The 26851-nt window shown below is 44.8% G+C and overlaps 1 protein-coding gene across 1 annotated transcript in view; it reads right to left on the bottom strand.

Moving 5' to 3' along the window:
• The window catches only part of LOC120838512 (astacin-like metalloprotease toxin 5), a 58647-nt gene extending 38520 nt beyond the window's left edge, over nucleotides 1–20127 (bottom strand). Inside the window, exons 1-4 of the mRNA XM_040208466.3 lie at nucleotides 19593–20127; nucleotides 16628–16695; nucleotides 10585–10657; nucleotides 5185–5299 (exon numbers count right to left, since the gene is read on the bottom strand). Of these exons, the coding sequence (XP_040064400.1) occupies nucleotides 5185–5299; nucleotides 10585–10657; nucleotides 16628–16695; nucleotides 19593–19734 (398 nt within the window). The 5' untranslated portion in view covers nucleotides 19735–20127. The remainder of the gene's footprint in view (nucleotides 1–5184; nucleotides 5300–10584; nucleotides 10658–16627; nucleotides 16696–19592) is intronic.
• Between the last annotated feature and the right edge of the window lie 6724 nt (nucleotides 20128–26851).

Genomic DNA, 26851 nt, shown 5'->3' with positions numbered 1-26851 from the left:
TGTCAATTCGTGTGTAGGACGATACAGCCAAATAGAAACGCGCCGCCACGCGCAAAAGCCGGATGTAGAGGTTGGAAAGTGCACGTGATCGAGCCGCGATCGCGTATACTTCAAAAGGGGCGTATAAGTAGTCCTAGGGATGCTCGTAAAAATTTGAAATTAACGAAAAGAAAAAATAAAAAAACACTCGAACTCTAAATGTGCTAGGAAGACTTAAGTAGCAGGAGTAAAACACAAAATCTGCATCTTATGGTGGTGTAGTAGGTAGAACGCTTGAGCCGTTATCGAGGGGTTGTCAGTTCAACTCCACCTGACGGAAGCTTTTTTTTTTTTTTTATTAGTCCGTTTTTGTATGATAAGAACATGAAGCCCACACGCTAATGCGTCGTATGCTGTCACTGACGCCCGCAACCGCGCATTTAATCGGCCGCTTTCGCTACTCGCATACTTGTCCAAACACCCTTATTTGAGGGTGTGAGACATTACACCCTTTTCTAGGGTGTTTTCTTACACGAATAAGGGTGCTCCCTATAGGACAGGCCATTCACACAAATAAGAGTAGAAAAATTTTATGTGTGTGCCGTTTGAGAGGTGGTGATACTGGCTCACGCTGTACCTGACAAATTCAGCCTGTGCAACTCAAACACGTGCCGGTACGATGCTCATCCTGATTGGTGGGGACGAATTCAGGATTTCCGGGTTTTTGTAGCCTGATCTTTCTGCTCTCCACATGCCCCGAGATACCAGGCGCTAGCACACTCGGTTAGGGACTCTCAGAAAACCAGGACTCAAACAGGAAATGTTGCGGGTCCCTCGCCTTCGCTGAAGGTATAAAATATATGGGCGAACTAGCATATAATTATTTATTTATTTGCACCATATAGTATCTCTCTTTCTCTCCCTCGCACAATATTACCAACTGCAGAGCTTACAGATGTTTCTGTGACTATCAGACAACTCAGTCAAATTTCGACACGAGCTTAAAATCATGTGGGTTACCAGAATTTCAAGGCTGCTTGCAGAGTTTTTGCTGAACCTGGAAACACGACTTACAAAAACTTGCATATTATACAGTTTGTTACAATATATGGTCAGCAGGGGAAGCTCCAACTCCGGCTCGAGCTCTCTAAGATTGGTAATGCTTCAACTTACGAAGAATGACAAGCGCGAGGTGGAGACGGAGCTTCTCCTGCTGACCTTCTCGGTGTCGTCCAACCATTCGTAGGTACCGTCTCTATCTGTACCACATCGCGCTCGGCGTGAGTTGATATTACAAGGGCGCCAGGGTGGTTCGTGCCCCAGTAGACTTCTGGTAAAGCTCTTATTTGTCCATCCCTAATGCAAAGCGTGCTTTGAGTTCCGAGTTATACCTTTATATGAACGTGCATACAAGGGTCGTTTGATGAGTTTGGTAAAAAAAGCTGGTTAAACGCTTTGTTAGAAAAAAAAATTGATGTCGTTTCTCAACATAGTCCCCATTGAGGACTATCCACTTGGTCCAGCGAGTTTCTAAATTTTCTTTCTCTCAGAAAAAGAGGTTTTCTTAAAGGCTAGAAAATATGAACTGACGGGAGTAATGGCATTCTCATTTGATGAGAACTTTTTCCGACAGAGTCAGATTTCTCAAGTTCGGGAACACTGATAAAACACACGACGCCATATCAGAAGAATGGGGTGGATGAAGAATCAACTCGAAGCCCAATTCTTCCAATTTTGCCATTGTCACGGTCAATTCGTGGGAGAGAGCGTTGTCTTGGTGAATGAACAGTCTGGTACCAACACCTCCTAGATCACAAGGCCGTAGCGCTGATAATTTTTCGTCACAGAAGAAGGCCCATCGCGGGCGGTGATTGGATACGAGCGCTGCGTCCGTCTCTCTGATTAGACACGAGACGCTGACGCAGCTCTCGCGTCCAATCACGGCCCGTGATCGGCCTTCTTCTGTGGCGAAAAATTATCAGCATTACTGCCTTGTTATCTAGGAGGTGGTGCTGGTACCCATCGCACACATAGCTTTTTTGTAGAGGGTTTTGTGCACACGTTATTTTGAGATGCCTATGGTCTCAGCAGTCTTGTGCACATTCACTCGACTGTCCTCCAATTAATATATTATAAATTTATTCAACAATATCCGTCGTGGTGACCTCAACTCGGCGTCCGGAGCGCGCTTCATCTTCAGGGAACGTTCTGCCACGTTTAATCCAATGAACCCAGAGCTAAACAGCCTTCAACGTTGAATAAGGGTCCCCATGAACTTAATGCAACTCGGTTTTGATGCGTGGACGTTAACATTTTTAAAACAAACGTGCTTGATCATTGCACAGGGCTGGGTATTTTTTTTTTTTTTTTCAGTGTTGTGGCAAGCGCTACAGTGTTTGCTTCAGCCGTCTGTCAAACATGAACAGCGCTTCGCTCCCGTCTGGAAGCTAGCCTGGGTTAGTTTGAAGAATGACACTTGCCAGCCATGGCGTCATCCATTGAATTGTTCATCGTATAAATTTACCAAACTTATCAAACGACCCTCGTACTTGCGAGCTGTACAGGAAGCAAGATTACGTGGAACAAAACGGAAAGAAGTTCGAATCCGGAAGCGCGCCGGGTTCGCCAGTAGTGGACTCTATAGTCTGTGACAGCTCAACAGTGCAGTGGAAGCTCCGCTTCCACCACGAGCTTTGTGGCCTTGATAGCACAAGTGTGCACGCGCTGCCAAAGCGCGGCGGAGAGCAAGGAGCACGGCTGAAGGCGGAGCTTCCACTGCACTCTTGAGCTGTCACCCACCATAGTGAGCTTGTTTACAAACAGACAAGTAAATAGCTGACGTGCATATTCCACCGTATCACGGCCAAAGCTATAATTGTATCTTTTTAGCAACCACGCGCAATAAAAGCCCGGCGTAATCGCTTTGGGTGACGCCTCGGCAGCTGCGCGAGCACTCTTGCTGCGAGGATGCCAATCTACGCAGTCAGGGCTGCCATCTCACGCTAGCGCAGCCTCCGTGGTTAGTCCATGTTAGCGTGAGACTGCGAAGTACTACTGAAAAGGTTGTGCAAGCCCAAGCGGTTAGCCTTGACAAACTCGACTAGAGTATATGCTCTGCCCGAGCGCTCGCGCAGCCACCGAGGAGTGATTCAAAGGAAACGGCTCGCGCCTTTAGCATGCATGGCTAACAATAGTCCATGCTGAGGTGACACAAAGTTTAGCCTGAGCCAAGGCGCCCTAAGCCAGAAGACCCTCTGTAACAGGCTCCAGTGATAAGAGAAAGCCCAGCCTGAAACAGAGCACTTTTAGCATCGTTTTGCCTTATGTCCGATGCACTACCGCCGGTGCGAGGTAGGAAAACGTAGCGGATTCGGCTCGCGCTTCAATACTTCGTCTAACCTTAGCATGGGCTCGTTGGTCGCGTGCTAAAAGCGCGAGCTATTTGCTTTCGACGACACCTCCGCGGCTGCACGAGGGCTCGTGTGGCGCGAACGCCAATGAAGGCTACCGTCTCGCGCTGGAGCAGCCCCCGGGGCCAGTCCATGCTAAGGTGAGACGAAGTATAGCTTTAACTTTGCTCGGTTTAAATTTGGATTTTTAGCGATGAAGCAATAGTCTTGAGCGTTAGCTTATCACTTTAAAATGCACATTGGCTGCGGGAGAAGCAATTACACATTGCACGTCTGCGCTAGGCGCGCCCAGCTGTGACCTTGAGAGGTTCCGAGGTTCGGAGCTGTCTTGAGCGTGTTATCAGTGCTATGCCCTTACTCCATTACGATGTCTCCTCTCCGGATTCGAAGATAAGATTGGCGGTGCGGGCGGAAACAGAGGGCACATTGGAAATTGGAAAAGTGATTTCGCTCGGGGCTTAGGCGCCACATGTCGTCGCGGAATGGAATTAAAGCGGATGTCTCGGATTCTTGGCCATAAGTTAAACCAGAATTTAGTTAAAATCACCAAATGCGAAGACTAAAAATGTAGCTTCTGTTTACCATTGTAAGCACGTACTCACGGCTTTTTTTTTTTTTTTTTTTTTTTTGAAGATTAGCAAAAGTTAAACGAAAATTATCAGGCACCGTTCGCAGTAACACAAGAACTCCGGGAGAATCTCTACTTTTGAATTCCTGCCGAGAAATGGCGTCAGCAAGTATACCACGGAATATGAAAGCATTTATTTATTCATTTATTTTCTGACGCCACCAAAAAGGAGAGAGAAACCATCTGTCACCGCTCTCTGTTTTCAAGATTGGCGCGCACAGAAGCAAAGCTCCGCCTAAATGTCTAATGCGCCTTGGCGCATTGGGCATTAGGTTCTATGCACCAAGGCAAAAAGCCCGGTTTTAATACTGGTGGCGGAGCCTCGCCTGCAGTTCTCGCACTGCGCCATTCACCGGTCACCGCAGCCAACACCACCTAGATAAATCAAAACTCGCAAACGCCCTCCTCTCCCCCCATGGAACATGACGTCATCACAGTATAATGGCGCAAAACTCAATAATATGACTTCCTTTTTTTTTTTTTTCGAAAGTCCATCAAGCAACATTGGAGGTAGCCATCTTTGGGGCACGACGCGTGTGATTGGATACCAGTTTACGTCGAACGCTGACAAAGCCCCTCGTGTCAAATACATGCTCAGTGTACGTGAGCAAACAATGGCGTACTCGGATGAATGACGCAGCAGTTCCGATAGAAAAGGAGCTCCTCCCACCTCTTTCCACTTTAGCAGAGCGAAAGCTAGAAAGGAGGTCGCCTCCTCCTCAGCGTTCGCTCTGCTAAAGTGGAAAGAGGTGGGAGGAGCTTCCACTTGGTTCTTGACCTGTCGCCAACTATAGAATGCGCGTGCTTTTGGAATAGTTCTGCCGAGCGTCTTTAGACGCGTTCATTGGTCACGAGGCCGGACCGGACGATGACCTGCAGCAGTCTTGTTCAATCTGTGCACGCGCTCGATCTATCTGTGATGACGTCGCAGTGACTTCGATTGCTCTACGCGATTTTCCTGCAGCCGAGCCGGCTCCGGACGAAAGAACGCTGGTAGAGCGCAAGGACAACAGACGACAGCTGGCTACGAGCCCGTGCGGTGAACAGCACGCTCAAATGTGGCGTAGTCCACCATTACGATGTAAGGACGTCATCCAAACGAGCTTAGCAAAGCGGTAAAACAGAATTAAGTCGAAAATGGCGTCTGCAAAAATGGAGTCTTTTTACCCTGGTCCCTTGAAGAGGGTGATGTAGTCTCGCTCGGTGGTCCTGGGAACGAAACGAAGGCAGGTCTGCGACTCGATGCCTTTCATGGCGTCTTCGATGGCGGCTATGTTCCTACCTGCAACAAAAGCGTCGTTGTTTTCTGTGTATTCATTTTTACGGTTTGAGTATTTAATTGTAAGTTGCGGTTCATAACAGATATAAATCCGTGGGAATATGGAAGGAATTATACGATCAAACAAATGTGTGCACTGACAGCAGAAGAAAAGCAGGGCGTAAAGGGCCTCGATTATTTCATTGTGGCTCCGGAGCCAATGAGGTTTCTGCATCAGGTGATGAGAAGGCAGAAAAACGAATCACGAAGCAGAAAGCGTAAATGGGCTTTCCCCAAAAACTTTGCAGGGTTTATTTACTTTATTAGCCCAGAAATAAACTATTTATTGCCTAACGCTCATTGTCCGCAAAAATATAACGCTAGCGGTACGAAGCATGCAATGCCAATTTTTTAAAACTAAATGTCACTCTAAAGCAGGGATGGGCAAAATACATGCAAATATGTATCGAAATACAAATACAAAATACTTCGTCAAAAATGTGTTTAATTACTCATCTAATTACATTTCCAAAAAAGCATTTCAGTACAAGATACAAATACAACCAAATGTATTTGGTTTCCTCCAACTGCTTTTCCAAATACGTTCCTCAAAATTTGCGTCAGCGACTTCAGGGCACCTGCAACGGGTTTCTGGGTATCTCGTTTTAATTTTGCATCGCACACTCGGGAGTTAGTGTGCGAGGCTCTAGTAACGTAATAGAAATATAATCACAAAAAAAAATGTAATCAGCTTGGACGTAATAGGTGAAAAAAGTACAGAGCTTCAAGCAGCTTTTTTTGTCGATTACATTTTATATAGACCTGCAAAGAACCGATAGGACCAAGACGCGCAGCACTAGCTAGAGATTTTTTTATTGTTGCAACTCGCACCAGCTACGAAAATCTGGACGACCCGCGCATTTGGAATGTTCCAGGCAAAAATATGGATGGAAATAAGGCTGGAAAGCATCACAAGTTGTCACAGGCACTTATTTAGCCAGTCTTCCTGTGAACGTCAATTTCGTCACTATTCTGGCCCTGGACTAGCGCCGAAATCACAGTCACTAAACGCTTGTGCTTGATTGAGAGACACTGCATTCGGTGCAGAACGTAGTTTTCTTCCTGCTCTGGACAGTGACAAAAAATTTGAGGGATATATTTTCGCCCACAAAATTGTATTTAATTACAATTGTATTTGAAATACCCACGTTTTAATATTTAAATACACACGTCAAATACATTACCCAATTTGTAATTAAATACAAATGCAAAATACACAAAGTATTTGAAATACGTATTTAAGATACTTCTATTTGAAATACTGCCCATCCCTGCTCTAAAGTAATGTTATTTTCTGAAATGTTCAAGGGATAAATTGCGGCCGGCCGAGATATTGAATACATACAGCTGAATGGCGCCATTAATCGAAAACTGGCAAAAACAGGCCCGATGTTCCCAATGAAATGTGCAGAAAATCACTTATAACTTTTAAATATGAGAACGGTTTGCTCCGAAACAGTGGCAACTTGTCCGGACCGTAAGCTCTACACTAGGGCGGAAAATGAGCGTTCGAGAATGCGTAGTTTATTGCTAAGGTAAAAATAACTTTTTTTTTTTTTGAGAAAGGGGGTGAACACTTTGTAAATATGGTACGCCCTGTGTGTGCTTATTTTTTTAATCTGTAAGTGTTTCTTAGAAACCTTTACAGCAATCAAATCCATCGTTTAATGAACTAATAAATAAGAGTGTTCCTGATATTCTGCTTCTACGTGTTGAATGCTTTTTTTCTATAAGTTAATAGAGGCCTTGTCGTATGCCAACGCTTGTCCATTGCCTCTTCAGCTTAGCCTCGGTGCTTCCTACAGTTATCTTCCCTATCCGGAGACTTCCCTCCCAAAGACCCGAAAGAGTCCCCCGCCCTTCTTGTCACGACCCATCTGCAAAAGACGTTCCAATATTTCCGACACCAGTCGCGGTTGGTGAAATCAGGTAGTTTTTCGTCCAGGGAAGGGAACAGGGATACTGACTCCGATTCGCGTGTTTTACGTATGCAAGCGCGACTCTATACACTCTCTCGACCAATGCACTACATATGTACAAACAAGTCAGCGTTTGGACCCACCAGGTGAGCGCGTTCGCAGAAACCAGATTCCAGGGAAGTGAAGCGTGTGCCAGTGTCGAGAGCAGAGCCACCGCAGTGCCGTAACGTCAGAGAGTTCATCTAGCCTACCACAGCGAGTTCGTGCCCACGCGTGCCTACTCGCAGCGTGCAGCGAGCTCGTTCCGACCCGCACTCCAAAAGTGCATGCACTCGCTGCACCGAGAGATTCTAACGTTCGCAAGAATGCGATCCTGTCGTGCATCGCTCAGGCGAGGCAGACGATGTGCGACAGCAGACGACAGGAAATCGTCAGCTACTGATCTGCTACGAACTGCATTCTTACGAAGCGGGACGCAATTTTCTGCTAAAAATCGCGTCCCGCGAGAGACGGGATTTAACGCGAGCTTAAATTGTGACTTCCCGTTAATTCATGGAGGGGGCGGGTTATTGACAACCCACACTTTCGCAAGTTTTGATTTGTTTTGTTACCGTACAGTCGCTGAAATCTACGCAATGAGTAAAAAGGCGCGGGAAAAACGCATCAGCGGCAGCGAGATCTTTCTCGTGGCTATGCGGAGAGCAAGTCGTCTGCTTCTTGCGCAGGAGTTGTGGTGACGTCAGAGCGACGCCGAGTTCTGATTGGCTTTGAATGGAGATAGCGAGTGGCCCACAAGGCTAGACGCCTTAAGGTCTACCCACTATTTTTTTTTTTTTTTTTCAATCAGCCAATAAGAGCTTGGCGTTCTGGCATAATCGCAACCCCTGTGCAACGAGCAGACGAACTTTCGCTCCGCATATATAGGTTAATTATTTGAAGCTTTGTGGCGCGAAAAAAAAATATTAGGATAAAATGCGCCAGATACAGCTCATAGGTATACGCGTGAGAAGTTATCACCGAAATATGGCCGATTGTGAACTCCCGAGCCGACATTTGTCAAGAATACTCGCCCAGAAGTACTTGTGATGCATCCAATTAGTAGCCGAGTGAGCTGAACATGGTGATTTTAACCAAGGCTTTAATAAAATCAGTATGTTTCACATTTACGTATACCAATTATTCCGCACCTTCGTTTTCCTTTTTCTGTTTCTTTTTTTTTTTTTTTCTAGCAAGTTTTTTATTTCACTGCTCTCAATAGAAATAAGAGCTTACACAGCTACGTATTTATGCAACCAAGGACTGAAAGCGAAGGTGCCGCGAAACGTATTGCTGGAGATTCCAACAGAATAGTTTGAAACCGCATCCTTTCCGTGGTTTCAGCTTAAAACTGCTTAAGCTTCCGCGCGAATAGTATAAATATTGTTTTCCTCATTGCAAACATGTTATAAGAACTGAAAGATTTCAATAATACTTCATAAACAAGCGAGCTGGTGATGATTCATGGTAATAAAACCTGAGACTCAGGAACACAGAAGGATACAAACACAACACAACGTCTCAAACCCAGCTCTCAAACACAGCTCAGAGCTGTGTTTGAGACGTTGTGTTGTGTTCGTCCCATTCTGTGTTCCTGAGTCTCGTGTTTTATTACCATGAAAAATTTCTCACTTTTGTTATTCCTTACAGTTGTTTTATTTTGTCAGCTTGTGACGGAAACATACGAGGTCTCTAAATATCTTCACGACAATCGAGTTGTTTAAGTCATCGCAAATATAAACATTGCAGCGACTGCACTGTTTCGTGTTGCCGCCTGTCATGTCGAACAACACGGCGATATTTTTTGTTTGAGGTTGCTACTCTTGCCACAACAACATAGCTGGCTGCAGCACCAGTTTGTACTCCGCAAGTTCGTTCGGGATCGGTTCTCCGTGCGACACTCTGCGAGGGTGATGCCTTCTGGAAGAGAACTCAAACGGTGCCAGTGCGTGTGAAACAAACTCTCCATAAGAAATTCAAGATGTCCACTTTTCCTCGATGCCCTTGTGGGAAAGTGTTTGCGGGAGGAATTTATACTAGCTTACCTGAGCAAACAAAGCCCTAGAGTTCTTTCTCTTTTTTTTTTATATTTAAATAATATCCTTAAGCTTTCAAAGTCTCGCCTCGGTTTAATATTTTTTTTTCTACTAAAAAATGTGGATTTCGAATTTTAAGCTCCATTCTAACCGACATATACTGCCGACTATGCAGCGTTTACGCTACAGAGTGTGTACCCCTGCAGAACGCCATATAATATAAGCAAAATGACAACTTTTACCGCGCCTCGTTTCTTCATTTTATGTCACAAAATTAATTAAACGTCAAAAACAACGCAGCAAAAAAAAATGAATCGCTACTTGACAACGAAACAACATTCTCAGATGACGATATGTTAGCGCATGGTAAAGGCTATTCACACAGGACACGACTTGATTCGCCCACAGCAAAAATCCTACTCTCGTCCTATAAGTGCCCGCCGAGCTTTCGCCTCGCCACTAATCCGGATTGCGTGAGTTTCTATATAAGGCGCAGAGAGTTTTTAGGTCGGGGACGACAAAAGTCGCGTACAGCAAGGATAGCCCTTTAAGCCGCGGACGCGCCGGTAATCCATCGTGCAAAAGACAGCCTACAGACACTGTTTGCGGCAAATTTAGTCTCGTGTAACATTGGTCATGTAAAAAAATATTTGCAGACATGTTTTGGGCACAGGTATGCCTGGTGAGGCAAGCCTTCCTCGTAGATGCTCGAGGAGTGTCCGCGCATCACTCTGCTATCATTTCTGCTGTCAACACCGTGCCTTTTGTATGATCTACCATATCCTTCTCTGTACCGACAAAGCCTGGCAGTTCGCTACGAGAAGCGGTCGCCGAAAGGGAAAAGGAGGAGCGGCAGACGACGGATGAGAGGAGAGCCACGTGACTCGCGCCCCGCTGCGGCGAGACGCCGAAACACACTTCTCCCGAGCGAACACGTGTGTTTCGGGTCGTCGCCGCTGCGAAAGCTGTGCGCTGACGTCCAGGTTCCCAGCGAAACGGCTCTTTCACGCTATGTGCTACCAGATCCTCGCGCTCCAAGTCTGCGACCAGGCATTCTACATGGCTCCGTCGTCGAACTGCCAGGCTTTGTGAGTTTAGAGGAAGCTATAGATGTACGAGCGGTGAGACACCGGCTTTAGTGTGCTCGTTCCGCCGTCAACGTTATTCCACACTTGCGGCGCAGTAATATAGGGACGCACGCCCCACATTTTGTAAATATTAGTATAGGTACAATGCGACGTTTCCGGAAGAAACTTACCCAGGCTGGATTCGACAACAAAGGGTATCACTCCGTCAGGCCACAGGGCAGTATCGCTGGTCACGGCAGTCCTCTGCGTGTGTCAATCAGTGAACGACCTCCTATCAAGGAATCAAATTAACACGCCTAGGAGCGTAGGCCGCGGCTTAAGAACATTCCCCAAAAGTCCCGCGAGCTACGCTTTTAATTCTTAGCATCCGGTACTAATATGGTAGAACTACGCGGGTACCGTAAAACTGGTGAAAGCTACGAGTCTGGAATCTCTCCCGTTGACAATAAAATATAGGTTAGGGAGTATAAAGCACAAAAAACAACCGACACAAGAAAGAGGACGCGCACAGGCGCCATCAAAAGATCACAGATCAATTACAAGTTCTTCTATAGTTCATTTCTTTTACATTGGACATGTCTTCTTTTTTTTTTCGTCCTAACGCTGACCAATTAGCCCTATTACTAGTTCTTCCAGAGTAAATATAGACCGCAGCAATGCATAAGGCACGCGTGTTTATAATTTTTGATCGATCGGAATATTTCTAGTATCATTAATTAACTCTCGATCACTTCTTTTGAATTCTTTTTATGCGTATCTGGCCTACTAACCATGGGCAGTTAAGTATTTGAATGGGACATGCAAAAATGTATAGAACTTTATAATCTACTTCGGAACAGGGTGTTTTCGAAAAGAAAGGTGAAAGGTAACCGGTTTCATTTTTTTCTTTAATGAACGAGATAAAATACATGAAACATCTTACACAATGTAAAGAAGTAAAACGTCCTACGCTCACTAACAGAATGAGAAAGGCAGGGTATTTCTTTCGTATGTCTGGCCTCCAGCACGAGGTCGATGCTTTCCGTCAAACTTATTCTGCCGTGCACGCTAAAATCCCAGGTGACGCCCAAACGTTATCTAAGGTAGCAAGCTCGAATAGGAAATGGGACAACTGAGGAACCTTCATTATGCCGTTCGCCTCCAATCATGGGCTATGAATACTTTACGAAGTAACCATAACCTCACTGGTAGCGACAAAACTACAAATAAAAGATCATAGATTTTCTCTACTGACTTCACCCAGTACACTCCTTTAAACTGTCTTCGAACACACCAGCTGAGTTTCAAACGTTTCAAACTATCTGATTTCGTCTGCTCTATGACTACGAGGCTACGTATCCTCCCATATTTAGGGAACAGATCGTACGCAGCTTATTCAGGTTCTGTAATTGCTAGACACCGTAGAAAATCAATGTAATAATAATAATAAGAGTAATAAATATAAATGTTTATTTTGTGTGTCCAAAAACGACCACGCGGGTCTTTACATTGGCGCACAAAAGAAGATGAAAGAAGAAGCACACCAACAGCATCAAATGTAAATGTACAAATTAGCATGGCTATATATAGTCGGCACACTTCACACAAAATGGACTACAGTTTCAACTTTCAACTAAACTCTCCAAGTCTTGGCGAAAAACTGAGGGATACGTGGAAATGTCCATCTTAGAGGATGCGATGCTATTACATAAAATTATTATACGGGACAGTGGTCCCGTATGATAATTAAGCATCTGCAGTGGAATTTTCTGATGCAGCCAGTAGAGCTGACAAGGTATTGCTACTTTGAGTAGAAACGAGCTCTACAAGTATGACATCGATATCTTCGTGGAGTACTGGTTGAGGCTTCCTTTACAATAGGATCATCCGTGACACAAAAACTAGCGGAAAATCGGGAAAATTCAAGCTTACCGGAGAAGCTTCAGAAAATTATCCTTCCCATTCCAATCGTCCATTCTAATCGATTCTAATCCAATTCCAGTTGATTCCAACTAATTGGAATCTTATGATGACGACGATTGGAGTCGTCGCCTTATGATGACGACAATATTAAAAGCATAATATTTTAATATACATAGGACCATTTGACGCACCACCTGAATATATATTAAAACAAAGCAGCACTAAAGCTGAACATTATGTTGCATATCGCTTATCACCAATATTTCTGCATAAATCATTAATTTAAATGTTAAAGTGTTGTATAACTGAGATAATGCTAGAACGTATAATATGTATTTATTGATTTGTTTACCGTGGTTACCGGCCGGTTTCCAGGTATTAAAGAAAAGGGGGGGGGGGGGGAGGGGGAATATCATTTCACAATTCTATAAAAAAAAAAAAAAGCAGTAGGAAAAAAGCATGGCGTGCGCATACAATCAAGACAGTGGCAGGTACAAACTGCTTAATAACAATTTAAGCCTCATCACTATACGTTCGTAAAATTACTCAAAAGTTTTGAGAAGTTCATAAAACGTACGATGTAAATTTTTGCAACAATCTCATTCAGAAAGATTTAATTTTACAATTGCAAGATGTAGTGTGAAGTTCGCGAAAAACTAAGGTCAATCCTGAATATATTTACTTTTGCACACATTGGTCACCTCCGGCAGCAACTTGGTCAAGTGTGTAGCGCAGGGACGTTTTTATCAGTGTTTTGATATATCTTATGAAGAAGGAGCAGTCGGAAAGCTTACGGCGAGTTGTATAGGTTTGGGGACCTACGCGGTTGTAAGTGGCTTAACACTGGTATGTAAAGAATAGTCTGAAATATATTGTACCTTAATGCCCTGTTTTGGATTATCTCCCCTCTGTTAGTGGGATTATATAAATTATTTCTAAGTCCATCGCTGGGGCGTGCCATATGTGCTTATAGTCCGTTGCAACTCAAGAAGGTAATGCGAGGGTAAGACGGTTCGGGAAGGAGGAAGCAGACGGAATGCTAAAGAAAGAAGAAGATTTCCCCCTCTCTTTTCCAGCGTTCCGTCTGCTTCCTCCTTCCCGGCCGTCTTACCCTCGCCCTACCTTCTTGAGTTGCAACGGACTACTTATTTTGGCACCTAAGCTCCAACATAGCCTCCTGCTATAGCTCCAAACTTCTATAGCTTTTCCCACACTTCTTTTTTGTTTCATTGTGAATTCAAACATGACTATGCGGCCTCTCTAACAGTTTTCTGTAACGTGGGTTAAAAAACATGAGTGAAGTTAATAAGTTATGATAGTACATACGCTGAAGTACATAAGTATACATATATTAATGGCCAAGATCTAGTGAAAAGTAGAATGTATGCTTTCAAAACCTCATATTCTCCATCAGTCTATAAAAATTATATCGAGAAAGTTTATCGAATTTTATATTGATCTTTCGTTTTCTATATTAAGTTCATCACAGAAAGAATGCTAACTGGGCGGCAGTTAAAGTGTTTGTGTTTTCCATGTTTTTCCAGAGATTCTGAACCATGTGAATATTGTTTTCGAAAACAAATATGTATTTATTATATTTGTTCACAGCGTTTGCTTTAAAATTCGTTCTGTCACTTTTATTATAATTGTACCTGATAAAATCATGTCTATAGCTCTTTATTTGTTCTCTTCTACGAAACATACACATCAAATTGAGTTGCATCACATCTTAAAAAGAAAGCTAACAGCCAACTAACGCTCCAGATATACTATCATTTCAGTTTGATATACAGGGTTTCTTTTTTAAGCTTTACGGGTTTCTTTAAAAAAAAAACGTTAAAGCTACACTCATGCGGTTTGTGCAGGTGAGTTACACGGCCAAGGGGACATAGTATAGGCGAATATTTGTAACGATCAGTAGATTAATTAAGTATAATTTGGCAATTAACGTTTTAATTACTGGATATAAACATATGGTTCCAATGAGAAACTTGCTAAGCATCATCGAAAACCACTAATCAACTCTTTTAGGAAGATATAGGACAGCCGTAACATTTTACGGCGTTCTGAAAAAACGCTCTGTTTGGACGCGTTTATGGGTTTAGGTTTTCCCCTCTCTTCTCCACTTTACTACAGTTTAGGTTTCTTATCGGAACGCATCTTTGTGCCCGCGGTCCTGCACCCTGGGGGTCGCGGCGCGAAGCCGCCCCCTCGGCTCCGGACTGGGGTAACTAGGGTGCACGTGTGTTGCGTGTCTTAGCCACTGAAGAGCAGGACCGCGGGCGCAGAGATGCGCTCCGATAAGGAACCGAAACCTAGAGACGCGTCAATGCTTCCCCTGCGTTATGTATTTCTAAAAAGAGCTGATTTAGGGGGTTTTGATGACGCTCAGCAAGTTCCTTAGAAACGTATGTCTATTTTCTCTAATTAAAAAGTTACTTAACAAATTTTACTTAAATCGCCGGCTGATCGTTGCGACTGACTCCCTATACTATAGTACCCCTGGCCGCATAACTCACCTTCATAAACCGCATTAGTGTACCTTTACGCTTTTTTTAACAAATCTCTAAAGCTTAAAAAAGGTACCCTGCATAATTACGAAAAGTTTTAAGAACTCTCCTTTGAAGCACACGTAAAAGGTACACGTACATGCATATATTACTCGGAAATTAATACAAGCTTTATGCTCAGTTCACTGTTTGTTTTTGCTTACCACTAGTTGAACAATAGAAGAGCACTGCGCAGTGATACCATTATTTCCCTAAATTGCTTCCAGTAGAACCTGTAATGTGATTGTTCTTATTCACCCTGCTTGGTTTCGTAAAGCCGGTGTTACACTGCTTATACATCATACAAATCACAGTCTGCATACAGATTCGAACGCTAGTCGCCAAGAGATGCGTGCTTCGAATGGTGCATTGCAATAAGGTCAAGGAGAAACATGGCACGCGGCATTCGAACCATGACTTGTGTTTGCAGACTGTCTATGGTATGATGTATGAGCAATGTGACCCCGGCTTAAAATTTTAAAACATTTTACTGTATTCAAGCATGATTCAGACGCGTTTAGTGTCCACGCTTCTTATTTTTAACAAGTTCGTTGATTTCGTTCGCAACTCAATACGGTGACTTGTCAACTTTCCTTTGACAAAAATTAAATAAAAAAAAAAGTATTAGTTTGCCAACTTTTACGCATTAGTTATTTGTTCAGTGATTTGCTGCTACCACTGACACGTCTTCAATGCACTACTGGTTTTCTTTTACCTCTATGATCATAGCCGCTTATTTTATGACATTCAAATTCAACCCCTTTCAACTTAGTTTCATTCCGCCATATCTATTCATTTTTATTTAGTTTTACTCTATTTATTCTTAGTGTGTAAGCATTACATGAAAGGAAGTGGTTACACACAAATTTAAGCAGAATATAACTGATAAAAAGATGCGGTAAGCATTGGCTAGATGATGACACAAGCTAAAGCTGTTTTACAAGGAACGTGATTTGGCATTTAAACTATGGGAGCACGAGGGTGGTTCCAGTCACAGGCTGTAGATGGTATGACGGTGTGGTGAAAAACATTGTTGCGATCACATGGGATGCAAACTTAGCGTTGAGGGTCAAGTCTATGTGAAACATAAAGAGGAGGTGTAATAAGCCTTCTGCGAAGTGTGATGTTGCAATATAGTTTATGAAATAAACTTGGCCGGGCTATTTTTCTGCGGGTTGAAAAATCGGGGAGGAATTAGACTCCATAATAGTAACACTTGCATATGCAAGCCAGATCGCAATCTACTGTTGAATAGTGAAAGCTCCCACGGATACTCAGAAACTCTAAAAGTATAGTGTCACGAATGGCAATCGATGAGGCGATGATAACTGAAGAAACTAAACGTTTAAAGGGGCAAACCTGTGCCCAAAACAAAAAGGGAACAGAAGAAAACAGCAGAGCGTCGCGGGCGTCGATGTCGGCGAAACCGCACGATCGAGCGCTGGCGCGAGACTGACTCGGCTTGCCAGGCGGAGCCCATTTTGTACACGCGTGGGCTTCTGGAACATGCGGCGTAGAAGATTTGGCGCGTAGAACATTCTAACCTCGAATTAGCCAAGACGGTTCTTGAATTTACCAGAACATCACATTACAGCGTAAACAAGAATGTGTAAACGCGGCCAGGAGTCGAACCCTGGCCTTCTGCAAGGAAGGCAAGCGTAATAATCGTTAGGCCGCGGGCGCGCTGCCTACTTAGTCAGCTGCGCTGGCGGCGATAGTTTATTTTTAGGGGTCGTCAAAGTTTGTGGATTGGTGTACGTACGTCAGTCATATTTCCAGGCAGTAGGATGTCGCCTTCGAAAAGCCCGTAGTTCTCCATGGCGATGTTGCCTGTGACATCGGAAGGAGAGTCAGCCATTAGACATGCACTGTTTTCTTTTTGTGTATATTTAAGAAAAGAATATATATATATATATATATATTTTTACAGCGGAGCTCTTAACGGCTAGTTTTTCCAGTTTCGCGTCCGTGGACAAATAAATCTCAATACAACGCTCTCGACAGCTACCGCCATCTATGAGCGACGGCTGCAACCAGACAACCTGCCTGCCGGTTGTCTGGTTTGCCGCCGTCGCTCATAGATGACGGCACATAGTATCAGCTCCGCTGCGCTTCCTTCGTCACTGAAGTGGAAAGGCTGAAAGTATTTCTTGTTTTCTCGATTTCTAATTTTCGTAATGATGTAAAGCATATGTCTCGTGCTCATGATTATAACTAATCTTTAAGCATCTTAAATCAAAATTGTATAACTTTTCGTATTTTCCGTAAGAATCCTAATATATCTACTGGCAAAGTTTTGACAAGAAAACGATTAAAATAGAAGTGCCGTGCAAATTCTGCTCGTTAAAGAAACCATAAAATAATTTTTCAGGTTGTATTAAATTTTCACTCCAACCGATTCTGAATGGTTAAGCTAGAACAAAGAACAAGTATCCTCTTTTACTTCAACATGGTCATTTTCACCAAAAAATAAACATTAATTAAAACCCAACTCGGCTAACTCGTCGTCTCACCAGTAAAATTAGTCAAGTGTGTCATAACAGCCAGGTCCCCGGCTGTACCATTTAGGTCACCACGATAGCGATATCTAGGGTTACAAAGCGAGCAAATATCGTTTTCCTATGATTTGCTTTCCAAAGGAAAGCCAGTACTCTCCTCGCTCCGTGAGGCATCCTTGTTGAAACGTAGCAAAATTTACAACAACCTGTGCGTTGATACCTCTCAAGTTGCCACATGAAACGCGTACGAGCATCACTTCATGCGAGTTCTTCCAGACAACAAACTAGACATCTTTCTGGCGAAATGCGATATGACCTTAAGGACGAAAAAACCAACTGGGAGCCAACGTTTAAGCGAAATTTCTAGATTAGAACTACTAACCTTTACGCTGAAGGTTTTATAGAGAATGTTCGTAAAAGGACGAGAAAGTAAAGAAGAAATATAGCTTTTCGCTGACGATTTTAGAGATTGCAGTTTCTCGTTCACTCTCCTAGTGAAAAATCTAATTCTTATGAGAAATTTATTCGTTCAATAGGCACATATTATTCAATTAAGAATATATAAGGTCATATAAGAACCTTACAAGAAAATATAAGATCAATATAAGATTATATAAGCCGTTATAAGAGAGTTCTCATCAGTTTCTTATAACTTCTCATATACTCATGTAGGTCTTTATATGTTATTATAAGATCTTATTTGGTCATATGCGTTTACAGGACCAATACATTTCTCATACAAACAAGATTTTCCACTAAAGTCGTACAACAAGGACCTTCGTGTTTCCTTCGTATAATTTATTATTCACAATCTAGAACGTGTCCGGATGGATGAATGAATGTTAACGACTACCGATTGTAACAGGCGGTAGCTTGCGCCACCTAGCCTAAGTCCCCAAAAACATTGCCAGTGTTGTTTTTTCATGGCAAAAATAGGGTATGAACAGCCGAACGCTCAGTTTTCGGCCAATTGTAGCGCTAGCTGTCCGGACCAGATGTCAATGTTTCAGAACTAACCGTTACCTTATTCAAAAGCTCGAAGTGATTTTTAAGAAACTGCAATGGGACAATCGGACCCGTTCTCGGCAGTTTGCGCAGTTCAGCCCCATGTATTCGTGGGCTTTGTCGGCTACCATTTCCCCATTAAAAATACCTGAAAATCGCTCATAACTTTTTTACAAAATAACGGGTACTTCCGAATACTTTGGCGTCTAGTTCGAAACACTAACGCGACATTTCGGCAAAGACTGATCGTTTATATTTGCGATTAAAGAACACTAACTTTCGGAGGGTGTACACCTGTGAGTAGATTAAACGTGTAAAGTTCAAGGGTGTTTATGTGGGGAAGTTGGCATTCGTTTGATTTCTGAGACTTGTGTTTTATCATAAACTAGATAACTCATTCATTGTGCACGTATGAGACCGCAGTTGGAGTACGATAAAGTGAACCCTCGAAACAAAAACATTACGATACCATAAGCCAGTTCAGTTTCATTTGTACAGTGATACAAAGTTTAAAGCAATTGCCAACGTCAATTTTTTTTTTTTTTTTTATAGTCGACGGAGGACAGGCAACATTTATGACAATAGACATATTGCTAGATTACACAAGCATCAAGGAGAATGCAGGGATTGGTGTTCAACGCGCCGCAAGTGCTGGCCTCAGTAGTAGTAACTTTTTTGAAGCAAATACCTAAAATAAATGTCATCTTGCACGCGCGTTCGTCTACAATTTATTTTGGTTATTTACTTCGAATCTTTAACACGGGGAAGGCGTGCGCATGTGGCGCGTGGAACAACAATCCCTGCATTCTCTTTGATGCCTGGGTAATATAGCAAATGGTCTTTTATGCTGGCACGATCCAGATCGAAAAGGGCGGGGGTGGCCGAGTGGGCTAGCGCACACCAGCTCGGAGCATGTGGAGCGAAAGCCCCCGCTGCAGAACCCAGGATCCAATGGCTCAATTCGCACCCCCGCCCTTTTCGATATGGATGAGCATCGCGTACCGGCGTGCGGTCGTGTATCACTACTGTGTGATGCGCGTTAAAGACCCCAGGCTAGCGGTTGTACTGCACTGGCAAAGTTTTTAATCTTCAGCTGGGAGACTTGTCGCCCGTTGAGACAGATCAAGTTCTATGCTGGATAAACATACACACAACCGGATTTTATCCTGGAACGTAGTTCAATCAAACGACCGCATGCGAGCGAGACAAGCAAAAGTGCTTCACCCAGATGACGCCGGCAGGGCGGATTCCGACGTAGCGGCGCTGCCCATGCCGCGCTCAACCAGACAGACGCCAAGACCAGCAACGCTCCCTGTCCTGGCCATCCTCTTGGACCTCGCAGAAGGAATCCAACGTCGAGAATCATGCCGCAGCCGTTGTGTTTACCTCCAGAGCAGCCGACAGGAAGACATGCGGCGAGGCAGCTGGTATTGTCCTGCCTCGCCTGGCGGCGAGAGGGATCTCCAACGGCACTCGCACACACACTCACGTACGGAGGACTGTGTACTTCGATCCGCGTGAGATTAGATTATACGAGACCGCAGGCGGGCATACAATGCGGGAACGTGGAAGTTTCCAGGCTGCAGACGCAGATGTCGCCACCCCTGGACCCCCAAAAACGGTAGGGTTATCTATGTTTTTCGTGGACTCGAGGGTTGGAGAGCTTTCCGCCTACCGCACCCCGGAGGCAAGGACCTCCAGCGGGCGAGTTTCTGGAAGGAGAGGGTTATCATAATAGATAGATTAATTGAACTTGTCGGCGTCTCGGTGAACGGGAGATATTACCGGCCTTTGTCGTAACGGGAAGATAAGAGAACTCAAGTACTTCGTTTCCTCGACCGTATATTGTTCCGGAAATCGGGCGCAGCGCGCAACGAGTCATCGGTTCTTCCCGTGTGTGTGGGGTATTATCGCAGCTGAGGCCGGACATTATTTACATTGATGGCTCTCCAGAGGCCACTCCCCGCGTGACATGAGAAGCGTCCAAGGTATTATTGCGTAAACACCACTTCAAAGGAGCCGTGCATCGATATTGGGTAGGAATGTTTCTCACTTTACACAAGCTAACTCGCACGCAACGCCACTGACCAGGACGTTTTTTTGCCGTCACTTAATCCCAGGAATAAAAGAGAGCGCTTTCTTTCTGTCCCTCATTCGGAGAACTTGATGACAATCGTTGTGGGCGTTCGCCCCTTTCAGCGATGGTGGTACCGTGCTGTGAGAATCGCGCTCCCTCTCCTGGATGATCGGCTTCATAACAAAGTTGCTTGCCTACGCCTTCCTGACGTGAAAAAATGATTCAAAGCTCTAATACAGCTCGTATATAGAAAAACTAGAATTACGCGTCGCAAACCCAACCTCGACAGCGTGTTTTTTTTTAATGCAATTTTTATGATTTTGTCATCAGGCTTTTCCATTCCCTCGGTGGCGATATTTTAACGAAAAGCCCCTTCATGTTTCAAAAGTAGCGCAAGGTGCGCCGATGCACAAGCCACGTGCAACATGCAGCCCTCATGAAGATCATGGCAGCGCAGCGCAGCACTGAGCTAAATTTAAGACGTCCTGTTCTTCCCAGAAGTTGCGCGCGGCACGTGTCTCGAGCATTTTCATAACAATGAATGGCGCCACTTTTCCCAGGATAGAGGGGCTTTATTTTAACTCGGCTTGGCGCCCCGACTGTTGCCCGCTGAGTGCAAGCACGTGCAGCTTGCGCGTGAACATAGCTGCTTGAAATTCCACGAGCATGTGTCCTCACGAGCAGAGACAGGCCGGCAGCAAGTGCACGGCCTTGCTTGCAATTGTCTATTGGCGACGTGAGCGATCGAAAGCGTCGCTGTGGTCGGCCCACCAGAATTGGCCGAATGCTGACTGACGTCAGCAAAAGGATGTCTGGTCGACGGAAATATAAAGAATGTAAGAACTTCAACTTTGACGGTGTTGGTTTTGTTGCTTTGAGAGCGCTATGAGTTCAGGGTTCCACCATGCCCATTACAAACACCATCGAACTTGTTGTTCACAAGGTAATGACGTCACGAAACGTAACCGAACGAGGGCGATTCCTCGACAGGCCTTCGTGTAGTGGCACGTGCCCAATCGCTGCAAGGACGGGAAGGACCGAACCTACATTGGAACTCAGCTCGTGCCTAGCTTTACTAATCTCAGCGCATGGCTAGGATAATCGTTGGCGCCAAATAATCAGCTCCAAATCACGTGACGGTTCTTTTTTTTTTTTTTTTTGAGAGTGTGAACGTTGTTCTTTTTTTTTTTTTTTTAAACGTTTCTTGCGACTGTGTCAAAAATATTTCTAAGCGGTATTTATTGAAAGCACAAGAATTTTTGCATCTCTCCTTTAATGTAGCCAGGGGTTTGTCCAAGATCGTTTATCTGGGGTGCCTAGAACGCGTCTGCGACCGGTGTGTTTCAAGCGTCCTAAAACGTGATCCGTCGATTTCCCCTTGATGACGTCATAGAGTCACAGACGCGGCGGCGGTGCACGCGGCAGACACCCGTTCTGCTGCAGGTCGTTCTCCGGCTTGAAGGGCTGTTTGTACTTCGACTTCGACGAACAGGACGCACGCCAAGTCAAACTGACGTTCGTCGGCCACTGCGCCACGTCCCGCCGCGCCGTGCCATGAAGCTCCTGAACAACCGTCTTTACAGTCAAGTCCAGCACGGCGCGGTCCAGCGCGCCCCGACGAGCTGCTCCACTTTGGGTATGCCCGCCTCCGTGACACCCGCATCGCCTCATACAGCCTATTTCCGCATCCTGGTCGGTACCGATCGTGCGATCGGTCGGCGTGGTTCGTCCACGTCGTGTAGTCAGGCTTCAAAAACAATGATTCGGGGCAGTGGTTAGCAGTTCAAAAACGAGTAAATGATGAAGGATAACGAGTACAAACCAGCATTTATTTTCTCCGCTCAGCAGCCCCAGAGCCGTATATGCAGCCCCAACGGAGACGTGCTAAGCGATTCCGGGGATTCCGCCGGGAGGCTTCGATGAAATCGATGCACTCTCTATTCCACAGCGACCTCCTTCTGACTGATGGCCAATTTGTTATCATGAGGCTCCTTCCTGGAGCGACCGTCGCGGGCAACAGCGCTTACCTGCACACGGTGAATACGGCCTCGGTGTGGGCCCATGTTCACGGGACGCCGTCCCTCTGTATCCGTATAAAATGTAGTGTATTTCGCACATTCAGATCGGTTTTCAACAACGCTAAATAATAGTAGAAAGGCAGTGCTTGGGACAGCGACAAACGTGTCGCTGATGGCTTTGAGCGGTGTACTACACTCTGTTTCGTGTATACGATGCTTTTCGACGCCATCGACCCTACAACGAAGCTTCATCGAGCTTCTCGTTTCCCTGAGAAAGCGTCGAAATCACCCTAAATCAAGACATGTCTTGATTTAGGGTGATTGATTTAGCGTTTTGGCACGAGCCCGTGCACGGGCTCGTGCCAAAACGAAGTATAAGGGAGTTTCCGAGAAACGAGAACCCGAGAATCGTGTTTTTCGGCCCGTGTAAGTAATCTATGCTTAAGGGATATGCCAGCTGAAAGAAGGAAGAAGCTATGCATCGCAGAAAGCTCAAATTGCGCGAGAATGTGACGCTGGTGGTTAGGATAGAACGCGAAAGTTTGAGAACAGGACGTTACCTTGACCAAACGATGATTGACAAAATCGAAATTTCTATATAAGCTGACGTCCACCTAAGTTTAATATCGGTAAAACAGGAAAACACAGCCTGGCAACGTTACATAGAACACTCAGTTGGGAAACTCACCGTTGAAACCTAGGCCGCTGGCCTCCACAGAGACCGAGCTAAATACGAAAACAGCGCCACTCTTAATCTTTTGTCTTTATTGTGGTCACCTTGAACTTTTAAAAGCATGTTTTTGCATAAAAACAAACGGAAAAAAAAACTCTTTTTGTCGTAACTTCTATTGGAGTTTAGTACAAAATGAAGGGCGCGTGACGTTTTCTAAAATCTTTAGTTTGCAAAGTTTTGCGGCGCAATTATTGTAGTATTTATACAAACATATCTTAGCGGTGATTTCAGGTAGCGCGTCCCGACCTAGGTGCCTTAATTCTAACTTCGATAGCAATTCGCGGCGCGTCCTGCTTGTGAGACGGGGTGGTACCCTGAAACCCCTTCCACGGTAGATGTTTGGGCGCTTGAATGGCAGATTAAAGGCAAAATAGAAGTCACGTGCAGTAAATCAAGTGGCCGCTGCGGAAGAAATGGCGGCGTTGCGATCGCCATTAGCTCGGCTCTCGAGTACGGATCGGTGCCACCTATTCAGAGCGGATGGCAGTTTTCCAACTGAGGGGTTCTAGTGACGTTGCACGGTGGGAAGCATGTAGCATTTATTTCAGTAAGAAAAAATAAAACTTTTTAGCAAGAAAGAGGATATTATTATTTTTTTCTTTGTGACAACATTTTTGGTGTTGTTTTCACTGAAGTACATACAGGCACCCAGAATGTCGAAAATAAACCCTGGAGAAGGGGAACAAGAGGGACAAAGGTGATTTGAGTTTGTCCTTTACCCCTCTTGTTCCCCTACTCCAGGGTTTATTTTCGTCATTATTGTCCAGCTCGCTTGCACTTTTGCGTTTAATTGCATTATAATCATAACCCAGAATGTCATTTTTTGTTTTGAAGATATTAGGCTTAGATGGACATTGGCTAATAGAGAAATTTCGTTTCTTTCGATTATCTTTTTATCCGGGCTACGTCATGCTCTGAAATTTTTGCGTTCTATCACAACCGCTAGCGTTAAATTCTCAAGAAGTTTGAGTTTTCTGTGATGCTTAATTTATTTCCCCGAGCCCAAGAGCACGGTCCCCGTTTCTCGGGAACTCCTGGTACTTTGAATGCATTACGGCATCCTATAACACAAAAACACGCGGGTTAATGGTGAAAGGAATGATTCTGAGCTCGAAGGCCGGAACACCGGATTATGGAACTTCCAAGCTTTATGTGGATTCTATATGTCTTCGTGGTGAGCATACAGCAAACAATCACGGGTTCAAATTTAAAAAAAAAAAGTAGACAATGTGCTTGGAGGTTCACAATTTTGTATTGTAGAGTACAAGATTTCTATGAGTCAGTGAGCATATTCATCTGTTTCTGTTGGGAGTGACTCTATTATTGAATATACAAGAAGCAATGTCGACTTTCTCAAACATGGAGTTGTTCGGGATCCGGCCAACTCGTCGAAAGCCAACTCCTCGAAGCCTAACTCGTAAAATAGGCCAGCTTGTTGGATAGTCTTATCACAGGTCAATTAAGTGAGAGGGCAACTCGTCAGAGGAATTGAACATGTTGAAAGGCAGTTTATTGCACTGGGTTAGGGGAGTTGAACGGAAATGGTTTCTTTTTGTTGTTGTCTTTTTCCTTACGCCTTGTCGTCATTACGTTGCTACCTGACACTGCCGGGAGCTGGGAGCTCGTGCCATCACTTCGAAGATTCTACTCAGCATACACCCACACAGCCCACAATCCGCAGCGTATGTGAAGCTAAAACTCAAACACACTTGCTATGGAAACTTGCGGCACACTTTAAATTATTTTTGTTTGGACATAAAATAATGTTTCAAAAAATGCCGACGAGAGGGCCTCATCGACGAACCGCTCCTTCTATAAAATGCCCTATTAATAATTCGACTATTTGCGGAATTACCCTTCGTCAAGTTGCCCTTTGGCAGGTTGGCTTCCAACAAGTCGACCTCGACGCTCATGTGTAGACCATTTATTTAATAGCAGTTTGCACATACTTGCTGGGTACCTGGGAGGATCAGTTTTGTTATGCTTTTGCTTTTTATGCAGGCAGTGGCGTACCGACTTGATCTTGAGCGGGGGGGGGGGGGGGGGGGGGGGGCAAATTAGACCCCCACCCCCCCCCCTCCCAGAACCGGGGGACGGTGCCCTTGGCATCCATTGGGCGCCGCCGGCCAGTGTTCGTCCCGCTCAGTGGCGGCTGTTTCAGGGGGGGGGGGGGGGGGGGGGGGGGGGGGCATGACCCCCCGGTTGGTACGCCCGTGTATGCAGGGTTCTTAGCCGTCTCAAAATTTCCGCGAGCATTAGGGTGCATTGACGGCCCCAACATTGCTGTCAAAGTGTCCAAAGAGGACAAGCCGGTATACCTCAAGAGGAAAGGGTGCACCTCTATCAATCTGCAAGCCATCTGCAATGACGACGACAACATCACTCAGCTCACTGCCAAGTGGCCGGCAAGCACCCACAATACTTCATGTGGCGAAATCGCATCCTCCACGCAGGGGCGGATCCAGAACTCCGTTTGGGAAGGGGGGAGGGGGGGAGGCGGAACAATTTTAAGGATACTATTCTCTCATTCTTTCTTGTGCAAGGGGGGTCCACCCATGTCAAACTGCCCTCCGAGAAGGGGAAGGGAGGGGGGTCGACTTTGTTTGGGGGGGGAGGGGGGTGGCGGCAGCCCCCGTCGCTCCCCCCCCCCCCTTGGATCCGCCCCTGTCTCCACGACCAGTTTGTGGAAGGCACTGCAACGGATGGCTGGCTGCTTGGTAAAATTATTTCATACTAAAATCGGATTCAGATGCATTATTGTGCAAACTGCAAGACCCTTATGCAAAAACAACAGTCAGCTAAAAACTCTGCATTTATTTAATATCAATGCTTGTTGCGGCACCACATTTTCCTCAGCGAACCGTTAGGTCATGTAATTGCTAATTTGCTTCTTCGTTCGTTTTTTTTTTTTTTTTTTTTTTTTTTTTTGTTATGGGTGTTAAAGCACATGCACGTGTAAGCATTTATATTTTTAGGTATGCGCTTTCTCGCAGCATGTAAAAGCGGTCTACAGTCAATGGAAATATGAGCTGGTACAGGGCAATATCATTTGGTACAGTAAAAATGCCATGCTCGGAGTTCATGCTGTATCACGCTGTTAAAAGGAAAGTTTGAATTAACTGACAGATTCCCTGAGGTCACAATGTGGCAGCAGATTCTATGGTCTAGCGTTCTGGAAGTACCCGAGGTAGCATTATACCCATTTCGGCTAGCACTCGGCTCTCTTGGCTTAGATTGCCGCCGACTGTACTCCAAGTTTGGTAAGCTTCAGAGTATGCTCAATGTTGGGAGATTTAATGTTGTGTGAAAGTTCTAGGGGGCGATTTGAACACGTGTTATGTGTACCTCAAACAATGTAGCCCAAGTTTTAACTGGAGGTGACGCATGCACGCCAAACAAATCAATTCATTATGTAGAGGACCCTAAGTAGAGTGACATCCAATTAAGACTGTGAGAGAAACGACTTTCGCAAGACTGGGCTAGAGCAAGCGGCTTACAATTGAAGCAAAACGTCACAAAACTTAAGATAGTGCACTCCTTCCTGTGCCCTAGCCATGACATAACATACAAGCGTGGCGTCGTGTTAGTCTCTTCGGAGGATTGGTGGTCCACCAAAATTGTGATTACGGTTGCTCTTTTTTCTCCGAGAAAAACA

The sequence above is a fragment of the Ixodes scapularis genome, unplaced genomic scaffold (genome assembly GCF_016920785.2).
Source record: "Ixodes scapularis isolate PalLabHiFi unplaced genomic scaffold, ASM1692078v2 PGA_scaffold8__174_contigs__length_109621045, whole genome shotgun sequence".
NCBI lineage: Eukaryota > Metazoa > Arthropoda > Arachnida > Ixodida > Ixodidae > Ixodes > Ixodes scapularis.
This window is presented reverse-complemented; position numbering and strand designations above follow the sequence as displayed.